At 38.6% G+C, this 21204-nt stretch overlaps 2 protein-coding genes across 7 annotated transcripts in view; one reads left to right on the top strand and one right to left on the bottom strand.

Annotated features, from left to right (window-relative positions):
* Positions 1 to 19889, top strand: part of FAM237B (family with sequence similarity 237 member B) — a 174785-nt gene extending 154896 nt beyond the window's left edge. For all 4 annotated transcript variants that reach the window (XR_005789032.1, XR_005789035.1, XR_005789034.1 and 1 more), the window contains 3 exons: positions 15848 to 15971; positions 17124 to 17174; positions 18508 to 19889. The gene's annotated coding sequence lies outside the window, so the exon portion shown is untranslated. The remainder of the gene's footprint in view (positions 1 to 15847; positions 15972 to 17123; positions 17175 to 18507) is intronic.
* Positions 10398 to 20969, bottom strand: STEAP1 (STEAP family member 1). Of its 3 annotated transcripts, none has more exons than XM_040471572.1 (5): positions 20849 to 20969; positions 16740 to 16851; positions 13722 to 14234; positions 12967 to 13131; positions 10398 to 10846 (listed from the first exon to the last, which is right to left on the bottom strand). In XM_040471572.1, the coding sequence occupies exons 2-5, from the start codon at positions 16818 to 16820 to the stop codon at positions 10589 to 10591; spliced, it is 1017 nt and encodes a 338-aa protein (XP_040327506.1). In that variant the 5' UTR covers positions 16821 to 16851; positions 20849 to 20969; the 3' UTR covers positions 10398 to 10588. The 3 variants fall into 3 exon arrangements, with proteins under 3 accessions (XP_040327506.1, XP_040327504.1, XP_040327505.1); XM_040471570.1 differs by having other exon boundaries at positions 16740 to 16825; positions 20849 to 20956; XM_040471571.1 differs by lacking the exon at positions 16740 to 16851 and having other exon boundaries at positions 20849 to 20938.
* Between the last annotated feature and the right edge of the window lie 235 nt (positions 20970 to 21204).

Raw genomic sequence — 21204 nt, forward strand, 5'->3', positions numbered from 1 at the left:
TTTCTTTCTTTCTTTCTTTCTTTCTTTCTTTCTTTCTTTCTTTCTTTTAATGTTTATTTATTTTTGAGAGAGAGAGAGAGAGACAGAAGAGTGCGAGCTGGTCAGGGGCAGAGAGAGAGGGAGACAGAATCCTAAGCAGGCTCCAGGCTCTGAGCAGGCAGCACAGAGCCTGGCGTGAGGTTCGAACTCACAAGCTATGAAATCATGCCCTGAGCTGACAATGGTTGCCTAACTAAGCCACCCAGGCACCCCTTAGATGATCCTTTCTAATGGTGTTAATTTTCCTCAAATATTTGGTGATGATTGTCTGTTCTTATTGTTGGTGTGGATCTATTTCCTTGGCCACATGAGAATCTCTGTTTACTTGTCTATGAAGGCAGGTTCCACTTTTGGTGATAAAGGGAACACAGTGGAATATGTGGTCCAGAGGGCTGGTGTACTAGTTTCCTAAGCCTGCCCTAACAAAATACCCCAAATTGAGTGGCTTTAAAAAAGTAGAAATTTATCCTCCCACAGCTTTGGAGACTAAACATCTAAAATCAAGGTGTTGGCAAGGCCATGCAACCTCCAGAGCCCCTAAGAGAGCATCCTTCTTTACCTCTTCCATCTTCTGGTAGCATCAGGAGTGTTTTGGCTTATAGCAAAGTAACCCCACCTCCGCCTCTGTCTTCACTGTGATGGTCTGTGTGTCTCTTTGTGTTCATGTGGCCTTCTCATTTCTGTGTCTCTCTCCTTTTCTTAAAAGGACACTCATCATATTGGATTAAGGGCTCATTATACTCCCATATAACTTCATCTTCACTAATTAAATCTGCCATCATCTATCTCCAAATAAGGTCACATTCCGAGCTACCAGGGCTTAGGACTTTAACATATCTTTTTGAGGCACACAATTTTACCTACAACAGCGGGTAAGTAGCTTGTCCACTTAGTAAAAGTGGGCTTCCCATCCCTTCCCTTGTGACATAGTCCTGCTTCTGCAGTACCAGAAACTACTCTGGGAGTCTCTAATTCCAGAACTCAGTTTGGAGACCTGTGCATGCCAGTTTATCATGGTGCAAATGTTTGAGTCAGGATGACCTTCTATTTCTGTCCTCTGCTGCCATTGTGGAAGTCTTGCTGGACTCTGCTTCTCAGGCCCCAGCACTGAAGCCAGGAGCCTTTCCCAAAGTTTTTTAGCTTTGTTTATAAATGAGGTTTATGGCCAGCTGTTCAGATCTTTGGAAGAAAGGGTCACTGGCCAGATTCTCTGATTGGTCCTTTAATGACTCATCCAATGATTTCTCCAGGACTGCTTTGGTTTGGTTAGCTTAGAGCATAAAACTCATTCAGGGTTTTCTTAAGAACTTTTGCTTCCTTTTGCAATAGCTTGTATTTGAATCTTGTGTTGCAGCTTCTCCCACTTGTTTCTCTGTTAATCTGATCTCATCTGTTTCCCCTTACCTCCCCAAAATGTTTTTTTTTTTTTGTATTAGAAATTCCTTAAGTTTTCTGGTCCACTGAGACCACCCTTTCTTGTTTTCTGTTATGTATCCTTCTTTAACCACAGGTTTTCTTTAATTTCAGTGGCATTTAGTGGGGAAGGAGATAGATGTATGAGTTTATGCTACCATCATGACACAGTGTAAGGTGCTGATCTAAACTAGAAGTCATCGAAGGACCAGATAGTAAATATTATAGGCGTTTGGAGCTATGAGGGCTCTGTTGCAATTTTTGACAATGCTGTTTTAGTGCAAAAATATATAGACAAGATGTAAATGTATGCAAGTGACTGTGTTTCAGTAAAACTTTACTTAGAAAAACAGGCAGTGGGCCAGGTTTGGCCTATCCCTGAAATCAGTGGTTCTCAAAGTTATCTTGCAACAGAATCTATGGAAAGACTTGATAAAATACAGACTGCCTCCTCACCTCCAGTTTTTGACTCAGTGGGTCAGGGGTTAGAGGGGGTGTCCCAGAATTTGCAATTTTAATAATCTCTCAAGTGATGTGATACTATTGGTCTATGGACCATCCTTTGAGAACCACTCATCTAAATAATTTTTATTTCCTAAACACCACCATCTCAACCATTTTTTGACAATACAACTGTGTTCCTTATTCATCCATTCATTTGTTGGTTCATTCAAGTATTTATTAATTTATTTTTAAGTGTTTATTTATTTTTGAGAGAGAGAGAGAGAAAGAGAGAGACAGAGCACAAATGGGGGAGGTGCAGAGACAGAGGGAGACACAGAATCCGAAGCAGGCTCCAGGCTCTCAGCTGTTAGCACAGAGTCTGATGGGAGGTTTGAACCCACAAACCACGAGATCATGACCTGAGCCAAAGTTGGATGCTTAACCAACAGAGCCACCCAAGTGCCCCTCAACTAGTATTTATTGAGCTTTTAATATGTGCCAGGCTCTGTTCTAGGTCACGAGAACCTTGTCATGAACTAGACACAGTGTCTGTTCCCATGAGTGGGGGAACCAGATGACCAGACAAACACAAGTTATATCTAAACAAGATACAATATTGGATAGTAATAAGAACTACACAAATGAAACCAAGGAAAAGGAGACAGTGATACAAGAAGAGAACTATGTTAGACAGGACAGTCAGGGAAGGTCATTATGAAGAGATGACATCTCAACATAGATGTAATGATGTAAAAGAGTTAATCATGGGAAAGGTAGAGATTTCCAGGAAGAGGGAATAGCAAGTATGACTACAGTGGCTTGGACTGATATGGGTTTAAGTAATGAGACACAGCTGGATACAAATTATATTGTGATGGTCGAGCCAGCAGAATTTGCTGATAAATTGGATGTGGAATGTGAGGGAAGAGCAGTATTAAAGAAACTCCTGAGTGTCCATCTTGGATAACTGGGTGGAGATGGGAAGGAGCTTAAGATTTTATTTTTAGAACTTTATGCTTGAGATGCATTTTAGACATTCAAATAAAGTTTTCAAGAAGGTAGTTAGATGTAATATGCTGGAGATCAGGTGAAAGTTCAAGGCTAGAAATAAAATAGAAATTTGAGACACATCAATATGCTTCCAGTATTTTATATTTAAAGCCACAAGTCTAAAGGAGATCACCCACATTGTGGGTGTGGATAGAGAAGGGGGCCAAGGAGTTGACCTTGCTAACTGAGATGATGGGAAGACGAGGAACCAGCAAAAGACACAGAGAAAGCATGGAGGAGAGAGTATGATTTCTCAGACGCCAAGTAGTGTAAATGTTTCCAGAAAGAGAGTCTCCAACTTTTCAAATGGTACTGGGTGAGCAAATGAGATGAGGGCTGACACTTGATCACTTGGTGATCTTGACAAAAGAGCATACAGTGGAACAGTGAGAGAGAAAGCTGTTCAGAATAGAAGCCAGAAAATGGAAGAAGAGGACCGATGACAGTAAACAGTCAATTCTCTCCAGTGACTTCTGCTTCTGGTAATGCTTGCTGAGTTATATGTACCAATACTGAGAACCACTAGAAAAACAAGCCTAATTATAAAAACTATTTGCCTGAAGGTATTGGATAGCTAACAAAAGGGTGAAGGATAATAAGTTTTTGAAGAAGAAAGAGACCCAGAGAGACAAGCCCAGCACCAAAGTCTATTTTTTAATTAGATGAGGTAGCTGAGAGGTTGAGAAACTCAACAGGATTTTTAACAGCCTCAAGAGACTGTTAGGACAAAATATGTAATCCAGAGTATGCCAAGGGAGAGAGCTAGGTAGTCACCTTCTACCAGGTTTTGCATTTGAATCCCAAGGAACTGACTCTAAGTAATAAATATAAATCAAAAGTAGTTCAAGTCTGGCAGCAACTGTAGCCCAGCTTCAAATAAACTCAATTCTTAAAATGAAATTAAGGAAATCTTACATTGCTAGTGCTCTTAACTACCTGCCAGAAGAAAACATAACTTTGTTATGGAGTAAGACAACGTAATTTAAAGCCTCAAATTATTTTTACAATGTCGTAATATACAGTGTCTGGCAATCAGTAAAATAACATGTCGACATGACAGGAGTGAAAACCAAGGGTGGGGGAAATTCCTAATAGTAGAAATAGACTCATAGGAGCATCATGAACTTATCTTTAGGATTCTTAATTCACTCAAGGAGATTAAGGACAGATTAGGGAATTTGACAGGAAATTGTAAACCATGAAAACAAACAAACTGAAATTCTAAAACTGAATTTACATAGTTACGGAAATTAAAAACTCAATGGATGGGGGGCACCCGGCTGGCTCAGTCAGAAGAGCATGTGACTCTTGATGTCGGGATCATAAGTTTGAGCCCCACACTGAGTGTAGAGATTACTTAAAATAAATAAATAAACCTAAAAAAACCCTCAGTGAATGGATTTAATAACTGATTAGACAGAGTTGAAGAGAGAATTAGTGAATTATGAGATTGGTAAAAGTGATTGCCAGAATAAAGTATAGAGATGAAAGGTATGGAAAATACAAAAAGAATGTCATAAAATAGGAGCTATAGTGAGAATACTGGCGTGAATAATTAGGGACCTGGAAGAAGCAGAGGAGAGAGAAAATGGGACATATGCCGTATTTGAAAAGACAATGAGAGTTTTCCAAGTCTGTTGATGGATATCAAACCACAGATGCAAGAAGCACTAAAAACCTCAACTAGGATAAGTAGAATGAAAACCACACTTAGCCCAATTATAGTAAAATTACCTAAAGTAAGACAAAAAGAAAAAAAATCATAAAGTAGCTGTAGGAAACTCATGAAGCAACAGAATGAGATTTCTCTTCTTTCATGACAACAGTGGAACTTTCTACAAAGTTCTAAAAAAAATAACTCCCAGCCTAGATTTCTTTCTTTCTTTCTTTCTTTCTTTCTTTCTTTCTTTCTTTCTTTCTTTCTTTCTAGTATTTTATTTATTTATTTATTTATTTATTTATTTATTTATTTATTTAGAGAAAGAGAGAGAGAGAGAGAGAGAGAGAGAGAGAGAGAGGGAGTGGCAGGGACAGAGGGAGAGAGAGAACATCCCAAGCAGGGATTCTGGCAGCATGGAGCCCAATGTGAGGACTGATCTCACCAATCATGAGATCATGACCTAAGCCCAAATCAAGAGTTGGACACTTAACTGACTGAGCCACCCAGGCACCCCTAAATGCTGTCATTAAAAGCAAAGGTTACCAGATTGGATAAAAAATAATAACTGTGTGTTGCTCTCAACAGACACACCTAAAAATATGGGAAAACAGAAAAGGTACAAAGAATAGGATGAGAAAATATATGACTTACAAATATTAATCAAAAGAAAGCTGAATAGATTCATTAATATCAAAGTAGGCAAGTCTTTGGAGGAATTTTAAGATTTCTGAGGAATGGGTCAAGAACTAGAGGGGGTTCAAACTTTTATTTATTTATTTTGTAATGCTTGCATACTGACGGGAAGACTACAGCAGAGATGTGGAGACTGATGACACAGGAAAGATATGTATAAGCTGTTTGAGCAGAAAAAGGGATGAGATTGGTGCTGAAACAGAAGAGTTGGCCTTAGGGACAGGGACAATGTTTTACCAAGCAGGTGCCAGGTACCAGGTGCAGGTACATTGGTAGACAGATCTTTTTAGAAGATGAGACAGTTCTCTTTTGAGTACATCTATTTCCTAACAAAACAAAACAAAACAAAACAAACAAACAAACAAACAAACAAACAAAAGTACTAGTTGAGTGTAGGAGGAGAGGTTATTAGGTTATTATTGTCGGAGCAGAGAGACAGCATGATACAGTTTTAACAAGAGGAAAAACAAACTGACTATGGAAATACACAAAGGCTGTAGGCTGAGGGTTGAGAGTTCATGTATCATTTGTTATCATCAATTTAAAGCAAAGCTTGTCAGTGTGGTAGTTGTATGTGTTTTCCAGACAAGCCCGTCTGGAGTGAGGATGAAGAGTAGGTGAAGAGTTTAATCTGTGCTCAGGTAAAGTGAGGTAAGACATCTGCATAGTTTCTTTTTATAAACCTACACCTTCCAGACCAAAGGAGGCCTTCGCCCCTCCCTCTGTCCTCTTACAGGTATTGGCAGTGAAGTGTTGAGAAGTTTTAGTGTTGGTTCTGCTGAAAAGCACCTCTCGGCAAACCCAATCTGATCCACAGCTGCTTGTTCTCTGAAATTAGAAGGAGGACTACTTAGCGCTTTTGGTTCTCAGCTGTGGGCCTAGTTGCCAAACTTGAGAAAAGGGGAAGAACCCATTTTGAACTTCACATCATGGTTACATCTGTCTGCAGAGATAGAACAAGCAGATGCACTTAGATCCTGTCTTGTGGGATCCAGCCCTAGGGCCTGGAAGGATAAATCATTCCCTTTACCTGTGGGTTCCATCAGCGTTTCCCTTTTATTTATTTTTTTAAGTTTATTTTTTGTGGGGGAGATAGGGCAGAGAGAGAGAGAGAGAGAGAGAGAGAGAGAATCCCAAGCAGGCTCTGCATTGTCAGTGCAGAGCCCGATGCAGGGCTCAAACTCATGAACCTCAAGATCATGACTTGAGCTGAAGTCAGAGGCTTCACTGACTGAGCCACCCAGGTGCCCCTCAGTGCCCCCTTTATGTTATCAAGATTTCCCTCCGTTACCTGAGAGACTTTGAGTAGGTTTCTGTGTTTGCGAATAAGTCATCTTTGACAAAAAGATTAGTTTCCTCTTCTGTGTAAAAAGAAGTGGTTTTCAAACTGTGCGCCTGCAGCCTGAGTTGTCACAGGAACTTGGGAACAGGATGGAAGAAGTAACAAGGCACAGCTTCTGGTTCTACAAGCCTACTCCAACACTGACCTCTGTTACACGCTGGGCTTTTGTTAGGGATTTTGCTTAAAAAGGTTGTATTAACAAAATGAAAATAGAACCTACTCTTCCAACTCTTACACTGTATAATTCCACGGTGTAAGTCCATTTATATTTATCTTTTGTGGTAATAGCTTCAAGTTACAAGACAGGGGAGGTCTGAAATCATTTCCCAGGTCATGGGCCAAGGCATCAGTAATCCCTGAGCTTAGCTTCCTGTTTCTCTGACTCTCAGATCTTGTCCAACCAGCCACTCCCTGATCTGGCTGATGTGAAGGGGAGTATGGGTTCTGGAAGATCAGCAGCTTCCTCACATTACAATACCGGCACTTGTGTTTTCTTTTCCTTTTTCTCTCTCTTTAGTATTGTCCAGAAATACAAACATTTTGCTGAGGGAGCCTCATTTCAGTGAGGTCATGCCTCCGGGCAAGGGATTAGCAGCTCAGGTGATCTCATTGGTCTCTTCCAGGTCAATAACTTTACAGCTGCATGAACTGGCAACTTGTTCTTGGCACAGTTAAAGTGGGCATCCATTAATAGTTCTGGGAATGTCACATACTCACTAACAATAAACGTGAGGACCCCCTGACCAGCTGAAGAAGTAGAATTAGCTGAGAAGGGACTGAACTTTAGCCTCAGGTCATGTGTAATGGTCACAAATCAGTGATTCATTAATTTACTCAAGCACAGGATTATTTTCCACAAATGGATCAAATAATTTATTACCTCTTCAAAGGGCATCTTGAAAACACCTGGAAAAATTGGCATGAAGAAAGAGGACTTCTAATTAACCGAGTAAAATTTAACATTAAGTCCAAACTGGAAAATTTCTAACACTTGTGCTTTGAAGACCAGTTTTAGAAAAAGGAGCTACTAAAACGTGTTCATTTTCTTGGAAGACAATTCCAGAGTTAATGTTACCAATGAAAATCACATATTTTTGTTATTAATTTATATGTTTAATTTTACAGATCCTGTGCTTAATAGGCCATAATTCTTTACAGGCTTCCTCAGACATGTGGTCTATGGTCTGAAAATCAGATCAGAATCATAAATTTCTTTTGTATTGTCTTAAAACAGCATTAAATGAATTTATTATTAAAATAATAAAAAGGCATCATTTTGACAGTTTTTTTTTTTTAAATGAAAACCTGTAAAATTCCTAAAGAACAAGTGCTTACAGAAAATAAACCCTAGGTAGACTTCATTTTAAGTAGAAAGGAGAGCTGTGAGGAGAAAGACTTTGGGCTCCTGGCCTGCAGCTTTTCTAGGTACTGTTATTTGTGCTTTGGCGAGACCCTGTATGACTATGCTCCACAACCATATTAATTGTATCAGAAGTTTCAAAAAAGAAAATCAGCTTATCAAAGGAACAGGGAAATACCTTCATTTCCTCCCTCCCCCATTGTCCAAAACGGTATGCCTTTCATAGTTACGTGTGTATATGCTGAAACTAAAACACCACACCGCATGCCTTGGCAACTGAGATGATTGTAAACAGCATACAACATACGGAACACACTCACAGTTTTTGTTTTGTTTTAAAAATCTTCTCTTGTAGAATTCCCTGTTCTGTTTCATGTCATCATCCATCCATCCATTCATTCATTTATATTTATTTTTAAAATTCTAGTATAACATACAGTGTTATGTTAGTTTCAGGTGTACAATATAGTGATTCAACAATTCTATACATTACTCAGGGCTCATCACGCTAAGTGTACACTTAATTCCCTTCACCTATTTCACCCAACCCTCCACCCAACTCCCCTTTGGCAACCACGTTTGTTCTCCATATTTAAGAGTCTATTTTTATGTCTGACTTTTTCTTTGTTTGCTTTCTTAATTTCCACATGTGAGTGAAATTATATGGTATTTCTCTTTGACTTATTTCACTTAGCAGTATACCCTCCAGATTGCATCCACTGCAAATTGTTTTAAGTGGCAAGATTTCATTCTTTATGGCTGAGTCATATGTCCTTGTATATATGTATGCCACATCTTTATTTATCATCTGTGGATGGACACTTGGGTTGCTTCTACACCTTGGCTATTGTAAATAATACCATGGCATCATTCTTTAAGTCATCCCTGCTAACCAAATCCTAGAATTCCCATTCTAAATACCTTCTCCTCCCTCACTCCTCATATTCTATTGGTAATGAATTCCTGCAAATTCTGTCTTCCTATCATATGTCATTAACTCTCCTATCTATCCTCTCAGTAACAATCTTCATTTAAAAAAATTACTATCTTTGTAATATTGTGGATTGTTTCCTAAGCTGCAGCCGCCATGATGTGTTGTTGCCAGAAGGCTGGAGCTCAAGTTCCTCCTCTCAGTCCTGGAGATGCTGCCACTATGCCATCATGAAATGCAGTTGAGAGGGCAAGCACTTGATTGCTGCATCCCAGGGCTGCTTGGTAAGGGTATGACATGTATCACATGCTTAGTTAAGTGAACCATTGTTATATCCCCCTGAAGGATCTGCTTTGCAATTCTAGAGCCCTAAATTCCTTCTTCTCTAATGGTGAATTATTTCTCAAGGGCACTACTTTCTGCTGTTTCCAATTGTGCCACTCTGAACTCTTCTTCACTATCTGCAGACATAGATCTGTTTCTGTAAGTCTGAATCTCAATAGTGCATAGAACTCAAATTTATATTCCAGAAGCCTCCTTGGTCCCCATGTAATAATACAGAATAGTCCTTTGTAACAGAATAAATTTTTTTTTTTTTAATGAACACTCAGTGAATGTACTATTTTTCCTAATTTGTATCTTTAGCATTAGTTCTGTTGTTTTTAATCATAACAAATCATTTATCTACATAAAAGATATGGTTGGTGGTTAGTTTTGCTAATTATAAAAAACCTGTGAAGTACAGTCAATTGGGTTGCAGAGTCCTGACAGCAGATGTCTACGTTGCTCTCTGAGGAACAGGTTCAAGGTTTTACCAGTGTATTATGTTCAACTGAGTTCTACATAACTCATATAGAGAAGAGTGAATTTACTTTTTCTCCTGGAGAGCCTGAGCTTTATTTTGCCTGGACATATATCTGATATTATTCTGTTTCTTTACTTGTATAGACAGAATCTGTGTTTTTTTGTGTTTGTTGTTTCATGAATAACACCCAGTTACAGGAAAAGAAACTTCTTTTTGAATTTTTTTTTTTTTACTTTTGAGAGAAAGAGGAGAGAGAAAGCATGCACATGAGTGGGGTGGGAAAGGGAAGAGAGAGAGAGAGAGAGAGAGAGAGAGAGAGAGAGAATCTCAAGCAGGTTCCATGTTCAGTGCGGAGCCCCACATGGGACTTGATTCCATGACCCTGGGATCATGACCTGAGCTGCATTCAAGAGTCACATACTTAACTGATGAGCCACCCAGGCACTACAGGAAAATGAAACTTCTTTAACAACAATCATAAATACGAGATATACTTGCATGGTAGATTCAGATAATACATTTTTTAATGGCTCATGATATCTTTTAGTGAGTAGTAAGGACTTGTACTTCATGGCCTTTTGTTATTTATAAATATGCTATACATTCTGACAAATCAGATGCGATTGTTTTATTATGGTTAGTTCTACTGAACATAGAGAATGTGCTGAAGATTATTTTATTTATTGCTTTGAATCAAACTACAAAGAACTACACATATTTCAAACTCATGACTCATAACCAAAGAGATACATGAAGACCCTCAAGTGGTCATTTTATTAAACAAATACAAATTTGAAATGTTTATGGTAAAATACATCAGTATCGAACAAAAATGTTTGTAAACAGTAGTTCTACAACTGGGAAGACATCTTGGTTTTATTAATTTTGGTGACATCTTCCCAACCATGTCTAATCTTTAGTATCTTCTTCCTCAAGCATGGCAGGAATAGTATGGCTTTACAAATCAGGACAACAATTGGAAGGAAAACAGCGATCATAAAAGTTGGAGGTGTATACCATATAAATTGTTTTATATCTACCCATTTATTCCAGGCGAAAATCAATGCATGTATAGTGCCCAGCAGAAGGCAAACAATTCCTAGCTTGCTCTGCAAAAGAAAAAAAAAAAGATTATGTTGGTGGGATTGGTTCAGTAAGAGTTTATTTTTTCTGACCTTTTCTGGATATATTCTGCTGCTTGGCAATTCTTTCATTCACCTGTGTTTATTTCCCTATCATATTTGTCAATAATGTCCACTCACATCTTTCCATTCTTTTCACATATCCCCGCCTTACTTTGGGTAATGTCTTTGTCCCCAGGTTATTTAAGAGAATCCACAATCAATCTCCTCTCAGTCTCAGCCAATCAATAACACTGTCTTCCTTTTCTCCACATTTTTTTCATTTGTCTTATGACATTTATTTGATGGCGCTTTGTCTCTTGAGCATTTGCCTTCATTCTATCAAGAGACATCTACGATCAGGGACTCTTACTCATCACAGGGTCCCTGCAGAATCGACACAATGATTTGTGCATTTTGGGTGCTCGGTAAATATTAATGGGTTGACTGAAGATTAGTGCAAAAATCAATTTGGTATTAGTGATCTTTACCAATTATGAAAGCAACTAAAGTAAGTGACTCTGATTTTGGTACATGGATACGAAAGTGAATAAACTTGGCCCATGTTAAAAATCAAACATCCTGATAAAGTAGAAAAACACCAACAATTATTTCCACTGTTTGAACAACACGTAGAGACATGAAGATGTGAAGAAAATTTTCAACTTGCACTGGGATACCCGGCACTATCCAGAAAAAGTTGCTTAAAAACAGTTGTTCACCTACGTAATTTTATGGCATTCTGACAATAGCTTTTCCAGATAAGTTTTGACTTCGATTCATTTTACTGGAAATGGTCATTAGCCTGCCAGAATGAATCCAACTCACAATTATTCAGCAGTAAGCACTCTTAAGCCCCAACGAATACAATCAAATAGCTAAGTTTATATTTTCAAATATAAATCTCCAAGGTAAATCATGCAGTTACTAGTTCTTGAATTGTAAATGAAAAGTTTCTAGGTTATTAGTTGAAAAATACATGTGATTGGTTGAAGATCAAGTTAACCAAGTATGTACTGTATTCTTATTATGTGTTAGGTATTGTGTACATAGTGGGAATGGGCTGGAATGTCAAGATGCAGTGTGTGAATTCCTAATTAAATCTGAGAAGCGATGCTCAGCATATGTGTGACAGGCAGAGCAAATGTAAGAAGAAAGTTATTTAATGAGGAATGGAGAACTCTAATGCCTACCATGCTGAGCCTACAAAATCAGCAAATACTGTGCTTGGAAAATGTGGTGCCATTTCTAAGCTCCACTGGAAAAATTCAGATGGAGACATATTTTCCAACCTCATCAGATGTCCTGATAAAGTGTCTGTAGAAGTATATGTATAGACCTGTAGAAGAGATAGTGGGGAATGTCTGACTTTGTGGGAATTTCCAAAAATGCCCACCCATAAAAGCTAAAGCAATATACTTTTAAAAAATCTTGGCAATGCCTGTGACTAAATTAAATGTAGTCCTTTGACTCTGGTCAGACATGAATCCCCCCTGTGAATTCTGGCACATTGCTCTTCTTAGGGTGTAATCTACCACTAGCAGATTAACCTCAGTAAATCTGAGACAGTTTTGAATTCCAAGAATACAGCAACTTCCAGTGAGAGAGCTACATGAAATGGAAGTTGGAAAAAGCAGCCTTTAAAATTAGATATTAGAATATCTTCGGTAGATAAAACTCCGTATTTCAAGGAGAGATGCTTTTTTATGGATAGTACCAAGCTGTGTAACTTAAAAGGCATAAATAAAATCAGGGGACAGGCAAAAGAATATTTTCATTTTGGGGGAACTTAAAAACTGTGGATATTAAATTCCTAAAATATCACCTTTGTAGTTAGTAGGTGAATAGAAAATTGTCTAACAAGTTTCAAATGTTAGAATATTTTTCTTCGAGTAATGCCTTTTTATTTATGTCTAGAAAACACTTCTATTTAGAAGCAACAGGGAAAAATGATTGGAGAGCACGTTATTGATTGGAATAAGTGTGGGATTTATGCTATTGGAAAACCATCTGTTACTTTTTTATGGTGTAAAGTCAATATACTTGATGATATATAAGCACAAAAAGATTTGCCTCTCTGAGGGGCCAGAGTTCTATATATAATTTACCTGGATATAGTGAAATTCTCTCCATGTCAGAGAGTCGCTCACAGATGGAATAGATGTCACAGCTAACAGAGCCAGTATTGCGAGTGCCACAATTCCCAGAGACACATAAATTTCCATTCTCCAAACATCATGCTCAATCCAGGCATCTTCTTTATTTTGTTGGACCTACCAGAGGGTGAAAAGAGGAAAGGCATGCAAACAACATTGGTTTCTGGCAGATGAGCCTCCTTCTTTCTACATTCCGTCTATGACGGAAGGGCCTACTAACTTGGAGCCTCCACAAATCTGTGACTTTTTTTTTGCATTCCTCTAAGCGAAGTGACATAGGAGACATCAGTCTCTTTCCTTGAATGCAACATTTACATAATCTGTTTTATTAATTTATGTAATAGTTATTTGATGCTTAGAATTGTAATGTGCATGCTTGTGTGGTGAAGAACAATTAGGTTACAAAGGAATCTCATGAGGGTGGCAGAAGGTTGCTGTGTGGCCCTGTCCATGAACAAAACACGTATTTATGTTGTTCAAATTGTAGTTTACTATTTTCAACTGAAAAAAAAAAAAAATCCTCAGCGTAAAACTATTTATAATAAGCCCCAATGAAGAGTTACACTAAAACATTTAAAAATGCAGATTACATTCCCAGCACAGCATTTCAAGACGGGTTTGGGGTATTGATATTAAAATAAGATAGAGTTAATCTGTAGATGACTTAGACTTTTTAGTTTAGTGATATTATCAATATTGTCACCTACCTGTTGATATGCCCAGTTTAGCAACTTGTATCTGTAGGATCGCCTCATTGGATAGGATAAACTATAGATCGCATGCAGTACAGCAAAAAAGAAACTGAGAAGCCCAAATTGTTTTCTTGTTAACATCCATCTATCCAACCAATGTGGAAATTTCTTATATTTGGTTCCATTATGAAGCTGTACAACTGCTGCTATCACACCTGGCAAATAAACCAGTGCCAAGAGGGTGATGGAAACCATTGGCAAGACTTTGTTGATGACCAGGATTGGAATTTTATAAAAATAATGTTGATGGGAAGTTACAAAAGGGTGAATTATTTCCCTCAGAAGAGTGTAAAGAAAAGTCAGAGATGATACGATAGCAGCAATTTTAATTGGCAAGCGCCACTTTGGAAAGAGATCCTGTTTGTGTTGAAGCTCCGCAGGGCAATCAAATTCATCAAAATGGGTTGTTTGGTGCGTGTGCAAAGGCACAGGTCTTTTTAGCATGCTGGTCTCGCCTGAGTCCTTATTCTACAATGGAAAGAAAATAAACATTTAAAAATTAAACAAAATAATGGGATTTCTCTTCAACTAATTACTTATTTTGCTCATTGTGCTTATTAGTAAAAAAGGACATTCAGAACCTTGCTTTTGGATACTGGTTAGCTGAAGATGTCATAGTCCTATGTAGCACTGATCAAAGGTAGACTTAGCTATGTTAGGATTCTCCATTATAAATTTTTTAAAAATGTTTATTTATTTATTTTTTGAAAGAGAGAGAGAGAGAGAGAGAGAGAGAGCAAGCAAGCATAAGTGGGGAAGGGCAGAGAGGGGGAGAGAGAATCCCAAGCAGGCTCTGCACTGCCAGCATAGAACCCAACACGGGGCTCGATCTCACGAACTGTGAGGTCATGACCCAAGCCGAAACCAAGAGTTGGATTCTTAACCTACTGAGCCACCCACATGCCTCTAGGATTCTCCATTAGTTTCTGTTACTCATTTTTCTGTAAGACAGAAGGATACATGCTTTAAGACCGAAGATATCTCCATTAAAGCTCACACCATTGTGTTTCTATGTTGAAGGCACTAAAGAATAGAATAATGTAAGTGGGAAACTAAAATTGAAAAACTTAAAAAAAAATTCAGGAATCCTTGGTAAAAATAATACTTGTAGGTTACATAGATAGTTGTATTTGTTTTATAATATTTTTATTCGTTACTGGGCAACTCTCCACAAAGAATTAAAGAGTGAATTCTTCATTAAGTCAAGTACAAAGGATCAAGAAGAATATAGTCATTACAATTATGAAAATATCTAATTTCCATCATGATATACTTTGATTTTATATTTCTAAAATATCTCATTTGTGTAATTAATGATTGTCAACTACTCTATCAGAAGGTGCAAAGTTTATATAAGTAGTTAAATCCCATAGGGATGATCTATTTCCTAAGAAAGTTATACTTCTTTACCCAGTTGCATTTCTAAGCAGTCAACAACTCAAAAGAAGAATGCTTTGAATATTTGGTCATTTCCCCAACTGACTGATACACCAGCAAGGTAAAACAAACCAAACCAAACCAAAACAAAACAAAACAAAACAACACAACACTTCTAAATAAGAACTTAGAATGTTTCATATTGTATTGCTTTAATTAATAAATTTACTTTTTCACCCAGTATGTTATTTCTCATTTCTTTTTTTTTTTTTTTTTAATTTTTTTTTTAACGTTTATTTATTTTTTTGGGGACAGAGAGAGACAGAGCATGAACGGGGGAGGGGCAGAGAGAGAGGGAGACACAGAATCGGAAACAGGGTCCAGGCTCTGAGCCATCAGCCCAGAGCCCGACGCGGGGCTCGAACTCACGGACCGTGAGATCGTGACCTGGCTGAAGTCGGACGCTTAACCGACTGCGCCACCCAGGTGCCCCTGTTATTTCTCATTTCTTAGAGCTCTATATGTAGAACCATAAAATTTTAGTGCTCAAAATATTAGTCATGATCTTGTTCATTTCCTCATTTTATGCAGAATAACCTTAATTCACATAGTTCTCTATCATTTTTAGTGTTTAAAAGTAGCCTCTTGCCATTTGACTTTTACTTTCAGTGATAAATCACTGTTACATCCAATGCTTTTTCCAGGTGCTCCATTTAGAAGGGAGTTGAGCATGATACAGCTTCTGTCATCTCTGCATGTTAAAACAATCTAAGTACAGTCGACTGAGATCAATTTTCTGGTTAATGATGAAGATTTATAGAACAGCAGGTAAGATGGTTAACTTGAAAAATGAAGATGATTTTATTTTATGCACACTTATTTTATAGAATGTGTGGTAGTACTATCTTATTATTCCCATTAAAATAATTAACAAAAATAATATAAATAAGTAACACTAATATAATTATTATATATACTATTTTTCCTATTAAAATAATTAAGGTAAAATAATTTCTGTAACAACTGCAGGCAATACCATTTAGAAAGGTGAAAAGGGTTTGGAACAAAAAATTTCCAACACTTTTTCAGTCGAGTAATGTAAGGTGGCACAAAAGTGGGACAAATGGTTCTTATTCCAAAATGGAATTTATTTGTTTAAATGGTGACATCAATTAACTTGATGATCTCTTGGTAAGCTGCCATAATACCTATGGAAAAAAAAATGCATGCTCACAAAATTACTGTTATATGGGCACTGGTGACTCTTTCTACAAATTTAGACCCACAGTATGTTAGAAGGAATGGGAAGGGCCTTGGAGATGAACTAGTCCGACTCTCTCATTTTATTGAAAAACCAAGACCCAGGATTTTCAGTGACTTATTTGAGGTTATTCAACTAAGTCCATGACAAGTCAATCAAGGTAGACTTTCTCTTACATACCACGCTATACCTTCACCCATCACAGTATCAGTGACAGGAATCAGAGTCAAGATATCAGGCAGCTAGGGTGAAAATCACTTTTACAACCCTAGGAGATGGAGGACAGCATTAAAATCATGTTTCTAGATTTTAATTAATTATTATTATTATATTACCAAATAATCATCTTCTTCTAGATTTCTCCTAGGTTTCATTGTCCAAGGTTCTTGGTTTGTAATGTCTTGTCTGTTCTCCATTAATTCTGTAAAATAGAATTGCTTTAGCCACCTATGAAAACACAATTATCTTCTTTGAGTCTAATGTTGGATAGATAGGGCAATATGAAAAATTTACTCACATTAGGACGAGAGTGGCCTAGAAAGTATAATTAAAATACAGATAGTGACTGATTTACTATTTAACCTCACATAATCTGTAAGAATCTCAAACTAGTGCCCTTGTGTCAACAGTAACTGCTTTTCTTTGTTGACTATTGGTGCAATGAGTGACAAACATGTCTATAGGGAATTCAAAAAGTCAGATGTCACCTTTTATTTTAGGAGAAGTTGACTCCTGGTGCTCATTTAGAGGAAAGCCAACTCTGCTCAAAGGTAAATAGAATTAGGAATGCTTTTTTTTTTTTTTTTTTTCTTTGAGGCACAATGCTATCAGTAGAGGTTGGAATTGGTTGATGTAAGATTATTCTTTAGGAAGTTGGGTTGAATAGACTTTTGGGGTTGATACTGGAATCTGAAATAATTAAATGACTTTATGGGGACAATGTATTCTGAGGTTCAGACAGTAAGCAGAACAGACGCTTTTGGAAAGGTGGACCCTGATAGTGGCATAAAGGACCAAAAGCTGTATGTTCAGAGTGTCATTTTCTCATTGGAGTAACAGGTTGGTTTTTGTAGGTAAGACATGAACTGTTAGTATATTTCCAAAGGGGTTGTTGAATCGTGTTCAATCACTGACATGCTAATTCTCCAAACTTCCTGCCTGACAAAAGAATCTCTTTCTTAACACCCTTCACAGGTCCTCCTCAGGCTTGGGGTGGCATTATTATTTTTTTTTTTTTAAGGAAGAGAAACATTACAATATTATTCACTGTTTTTTATTAGTTCTAAATTTATTTCTGAGGACTACCTCACCAATTTGCACTTCAATGAGAAAAACAGATTAGATATACAACAACTTGGCTGACAGAAACATTCCAAGTGTTCCTGAATTTTAGACCACCTATAATACTTTATTAAGTGCAAAGTTGTTTCCAGGAGTAGCTTAAAATACTTTAAACATTCTCCAACTTTTATTTATTAAAAAAAATTTCTTTTAATGTTTTTATTTATTTTTGAAGGAGAGAGAGACAGAGCATGAGCGGGGGAGGAGCAGGAAGAGAGGGAGACAGAATTTGAAGCAGGCTCCAGGCTCTAAGCTGTCAGCACAGAGCCTGATGTGGGGCTCAAACTCACGAACTGTGAGATCATGACCTGAGCCGAAGTCAGATGCTTAACCGACTGAGCCACCCAGCCGCCCGCATTCTCCAACTTTTAAAGGTTTGCTTTTCTCAAAAAATAAAGAGGAGCCATCTTTATATAATGCCAACCATTTGCCTTTGTTGAAGTGCTCTGAGAACATTTTCCATATATTATCTATCTTGAAAATTTGCAGTGTTCATGCTGAGGATATTTGTTTTGTTCTACCCACATTTTCTCCATTTGGAGAAATGGCCCTCCTTTGGCATATGACTCAGTCTTGGCTAATCACAGTTCTCTGTTTCCTTGATGGCACTGATTGGCTTACAGATGGCATACAACCGTAGTTGAATTATTAGAGTCCCTCTCTGATATTTATATATGGAAGTGGAAGATAAAGAGATGTCTTTAACATGTTTTTAAGTTGGGATGATTGAAGCCTTCTATGCTTTCTTCTACATGCCATAAGGAGGAAGATATCTTCAACAGAACAGGAGAAAGCCAACACACAAAAGTACAAGCAAGAAATGGGGAAAGACACAGAAGAGTCCTGGTGATATATTTTAAGTATTTAGAGTTCCGGAGACCAGATAATGAATTTTTCAGTCACACAAGCCAATACATTTCCTTTTTTGCTTTAGTTTCAATAGGGTATCTATCGCTGGCATTTTAAAGACTCCTGAGTAAAGCATATGCCAATCATCAGATATTTATGGAACTCAACTTTATAATAGACACTGAGGAAAAATAAATGAGACGTTATGTCTGTTCTGGAGGAGCTCACAGTTTATTTCCTTAATAAATATTATTCCAAATCATTTAGTGATTTAACCAACATTATAGAGTACTCTGGGAGGTGGGTGTGTGTCTACGAATAAGAATAGAAGTTTTATCTACTGTAATCGAACAAAATATAATGCACTACGTTTAGATGTTTTAACTCTGAGTTGTAGGATGGCAAAGATGTTAACACACAAATCTACACTTATTCAATATAAACTCATTAATTCTATTGTGAATAATATTAGGCAGTGGGAATGTGAAGTTAAATGAGATGGAGCCTCTGCTCTCAAAACCTCAAAGTCTAGGGGAGAGGGCAGAAATTTCAACAACTAACCGCATGGTAATGCAATGAATTCTAAAGGAAGGCAGTTTTATAGACAGATTGTGGCACGGAAAGGGTGAGGGCTCTCTTGCAGACCTGGTCCTGGGGCGTCAAGCAAGTTGGCAGCATTTGCTGAGTGAGGGCCACTTCATACAGAATCTGGGTGAAAAGGCAAAGTGGCCTTGGAGAAGTATCCACCCATTCATCTGCACTGTAGGAAGACCATACAGAAGAGCAAGGCCAAGGAAAAGTCCAGGGCAGTGAGGGAGCCTGTTGGCTCTGTGGTCCACAGTTAGATTTGTGCCAGAAACCAAGAAAATAAAATACCAGTCAAATCAAATATGTTGGTTTCCATCCGACATTAACCAAATGTATAATTTAAATTCTACAGTAAAATCTTTTCATGAAAGAAAAAAAAAAAAAACCAGGAAACTACATAGTGTTCAGATGTTTGGAACTCCAGATTTGACCCGAAGTTCTCTAACTTTCATCCCATTTAAAAAGCAAAACATATTTTTGATGCGACTGTTCTGTTTTGCTGTACCAGGATGGCTGCTGACCTGATGTTCCTGCTAAATATTGACACAGCCCAACTGACTCATGTTTTTGTCAAAGAGTTTAGAATATGAAGAAACTGGATGACTAGAATACAATATGAATTGCTTTGCATTTCCAAACCTTCTAAACTTTCAAGCATATACTTGTTTCACCACATTTAACTATGTAAAGAGAAGATGTTTTTTTCACTGGGCTGGTTTTTTTTTTCTTTTCTTTTCTTTTCTTTTTTTTTTAAGCATTGCTTAATATCTGTGTTAAATAAATCTTAGTCAATGTCAGGATATTGTGGGATTTTTTTTAAAAAATTTTTTTTCAACGTTTATTTATTTTTGGGACAGAGAGAGACAGAGCATGAACGGGGGAGGGGCAGAGAGAGAGGGAGGCACAGAATCGGAAACAGGCTCCAGGCTCTGAGCCATCAGCCCAGAGCCTGACGCGGGGCTCGAACTCACAGACCGCGAGATCGTGACCTGGCTGAAGTCGGACGCTTAACCGACTGCGCCACCCAGGCGCCCCCCCCCCCTTTTTTTTAATACAGGGTAAGAAATTTAGAAGTGTTTGTAAATGTTTATGTCTATAAACCCCTTCTGGTGGGTTTGACCCATGACATATATGAAGCCTTGATCCACTATTTGGAGAGAACTTGAATCTCAAACCAGATCCTGAAAGAGTAGGACTAATGTTCCCAGAACTTAAAATGAAAACTTCCTGTTACTAGGAAACCTGAAGTCAAGTCACACGATTTTAAGCACTATGTACCATTCATCAATGCTATGCAAACCCGCCGCGATTTTGCCAAGCTGGAAAACTTGCCATCAGAACCCAACCGAAGGACAAACTTAATAACCCATCATACTCCCCAAGCCCCTAGCGAAAAGACTTCCTTGTGAGTCCCTGGCTCCCAGCCCCTGGACCGGCCACAACGGAGCAGTGTGCTCCGGGGAGAGCTAGGCAGGAGGGCAGCGCGTCCTGGAGCCGCGCATAAGGGGAGAATTGAGCTACACTCGCCCCGGAGCGCCTCCGCCCCAGGGCTGGGAGGCTTGCAACCCGCTACACCCTTCCCGAGGCTGGGAGCCCGCGCCCGCCCTCCCAGGGGCACCCGGAGACCGGGAGCAAGCGGCGAGCTGGGACGATTCTAGGGACTCACCCACTTCTAGGCGCAACCGTCCGGACGGTAAGTTGCGGCGCAACTGCTGCGGGGAAGTGCCAGCCCCACGCGGCGTCCAAGCCCTGGGAGTCCAAAGCCTGCACTCTGGCTGCAGACCCCGCCTCCGTGTCAGTGGCCCGTCCAGCGCCACCTGCAGGTGCCTGGAGTCCGCGCGGCTCCTTGGAGTGGCATTCCTCGGAGGTCCCAGAGACCCAATCAAGGGTATCCCCACATTGCAACCTGGCTGCTCCCAATTTTCTTTCAAATGGCCCTGTCTCCTGCCTCAGGTCTGCTCCTCGGCCTCCCACTTTGGTTAATCTAAGTAACGAACACTGGTGTAATTCTTTGGAGCAGTG

This window comes from Herpailurus yagouaroundi, unplaced genomic scaffold, assembly GCF_014898765.1.
Source record: "Herpailurus yagouaroundi ecotype Mexico unplaced genomic scaffold, PumYag 100, whole genome shotgun sequence".
Classification (NCBI taxonomy): domain Eukaryota; kingdom Metazoa; phylum Chordata; class Mammalia; order Carnivora; family Felidae; genus Herpailurus; species Herpailurus yagouaroundi.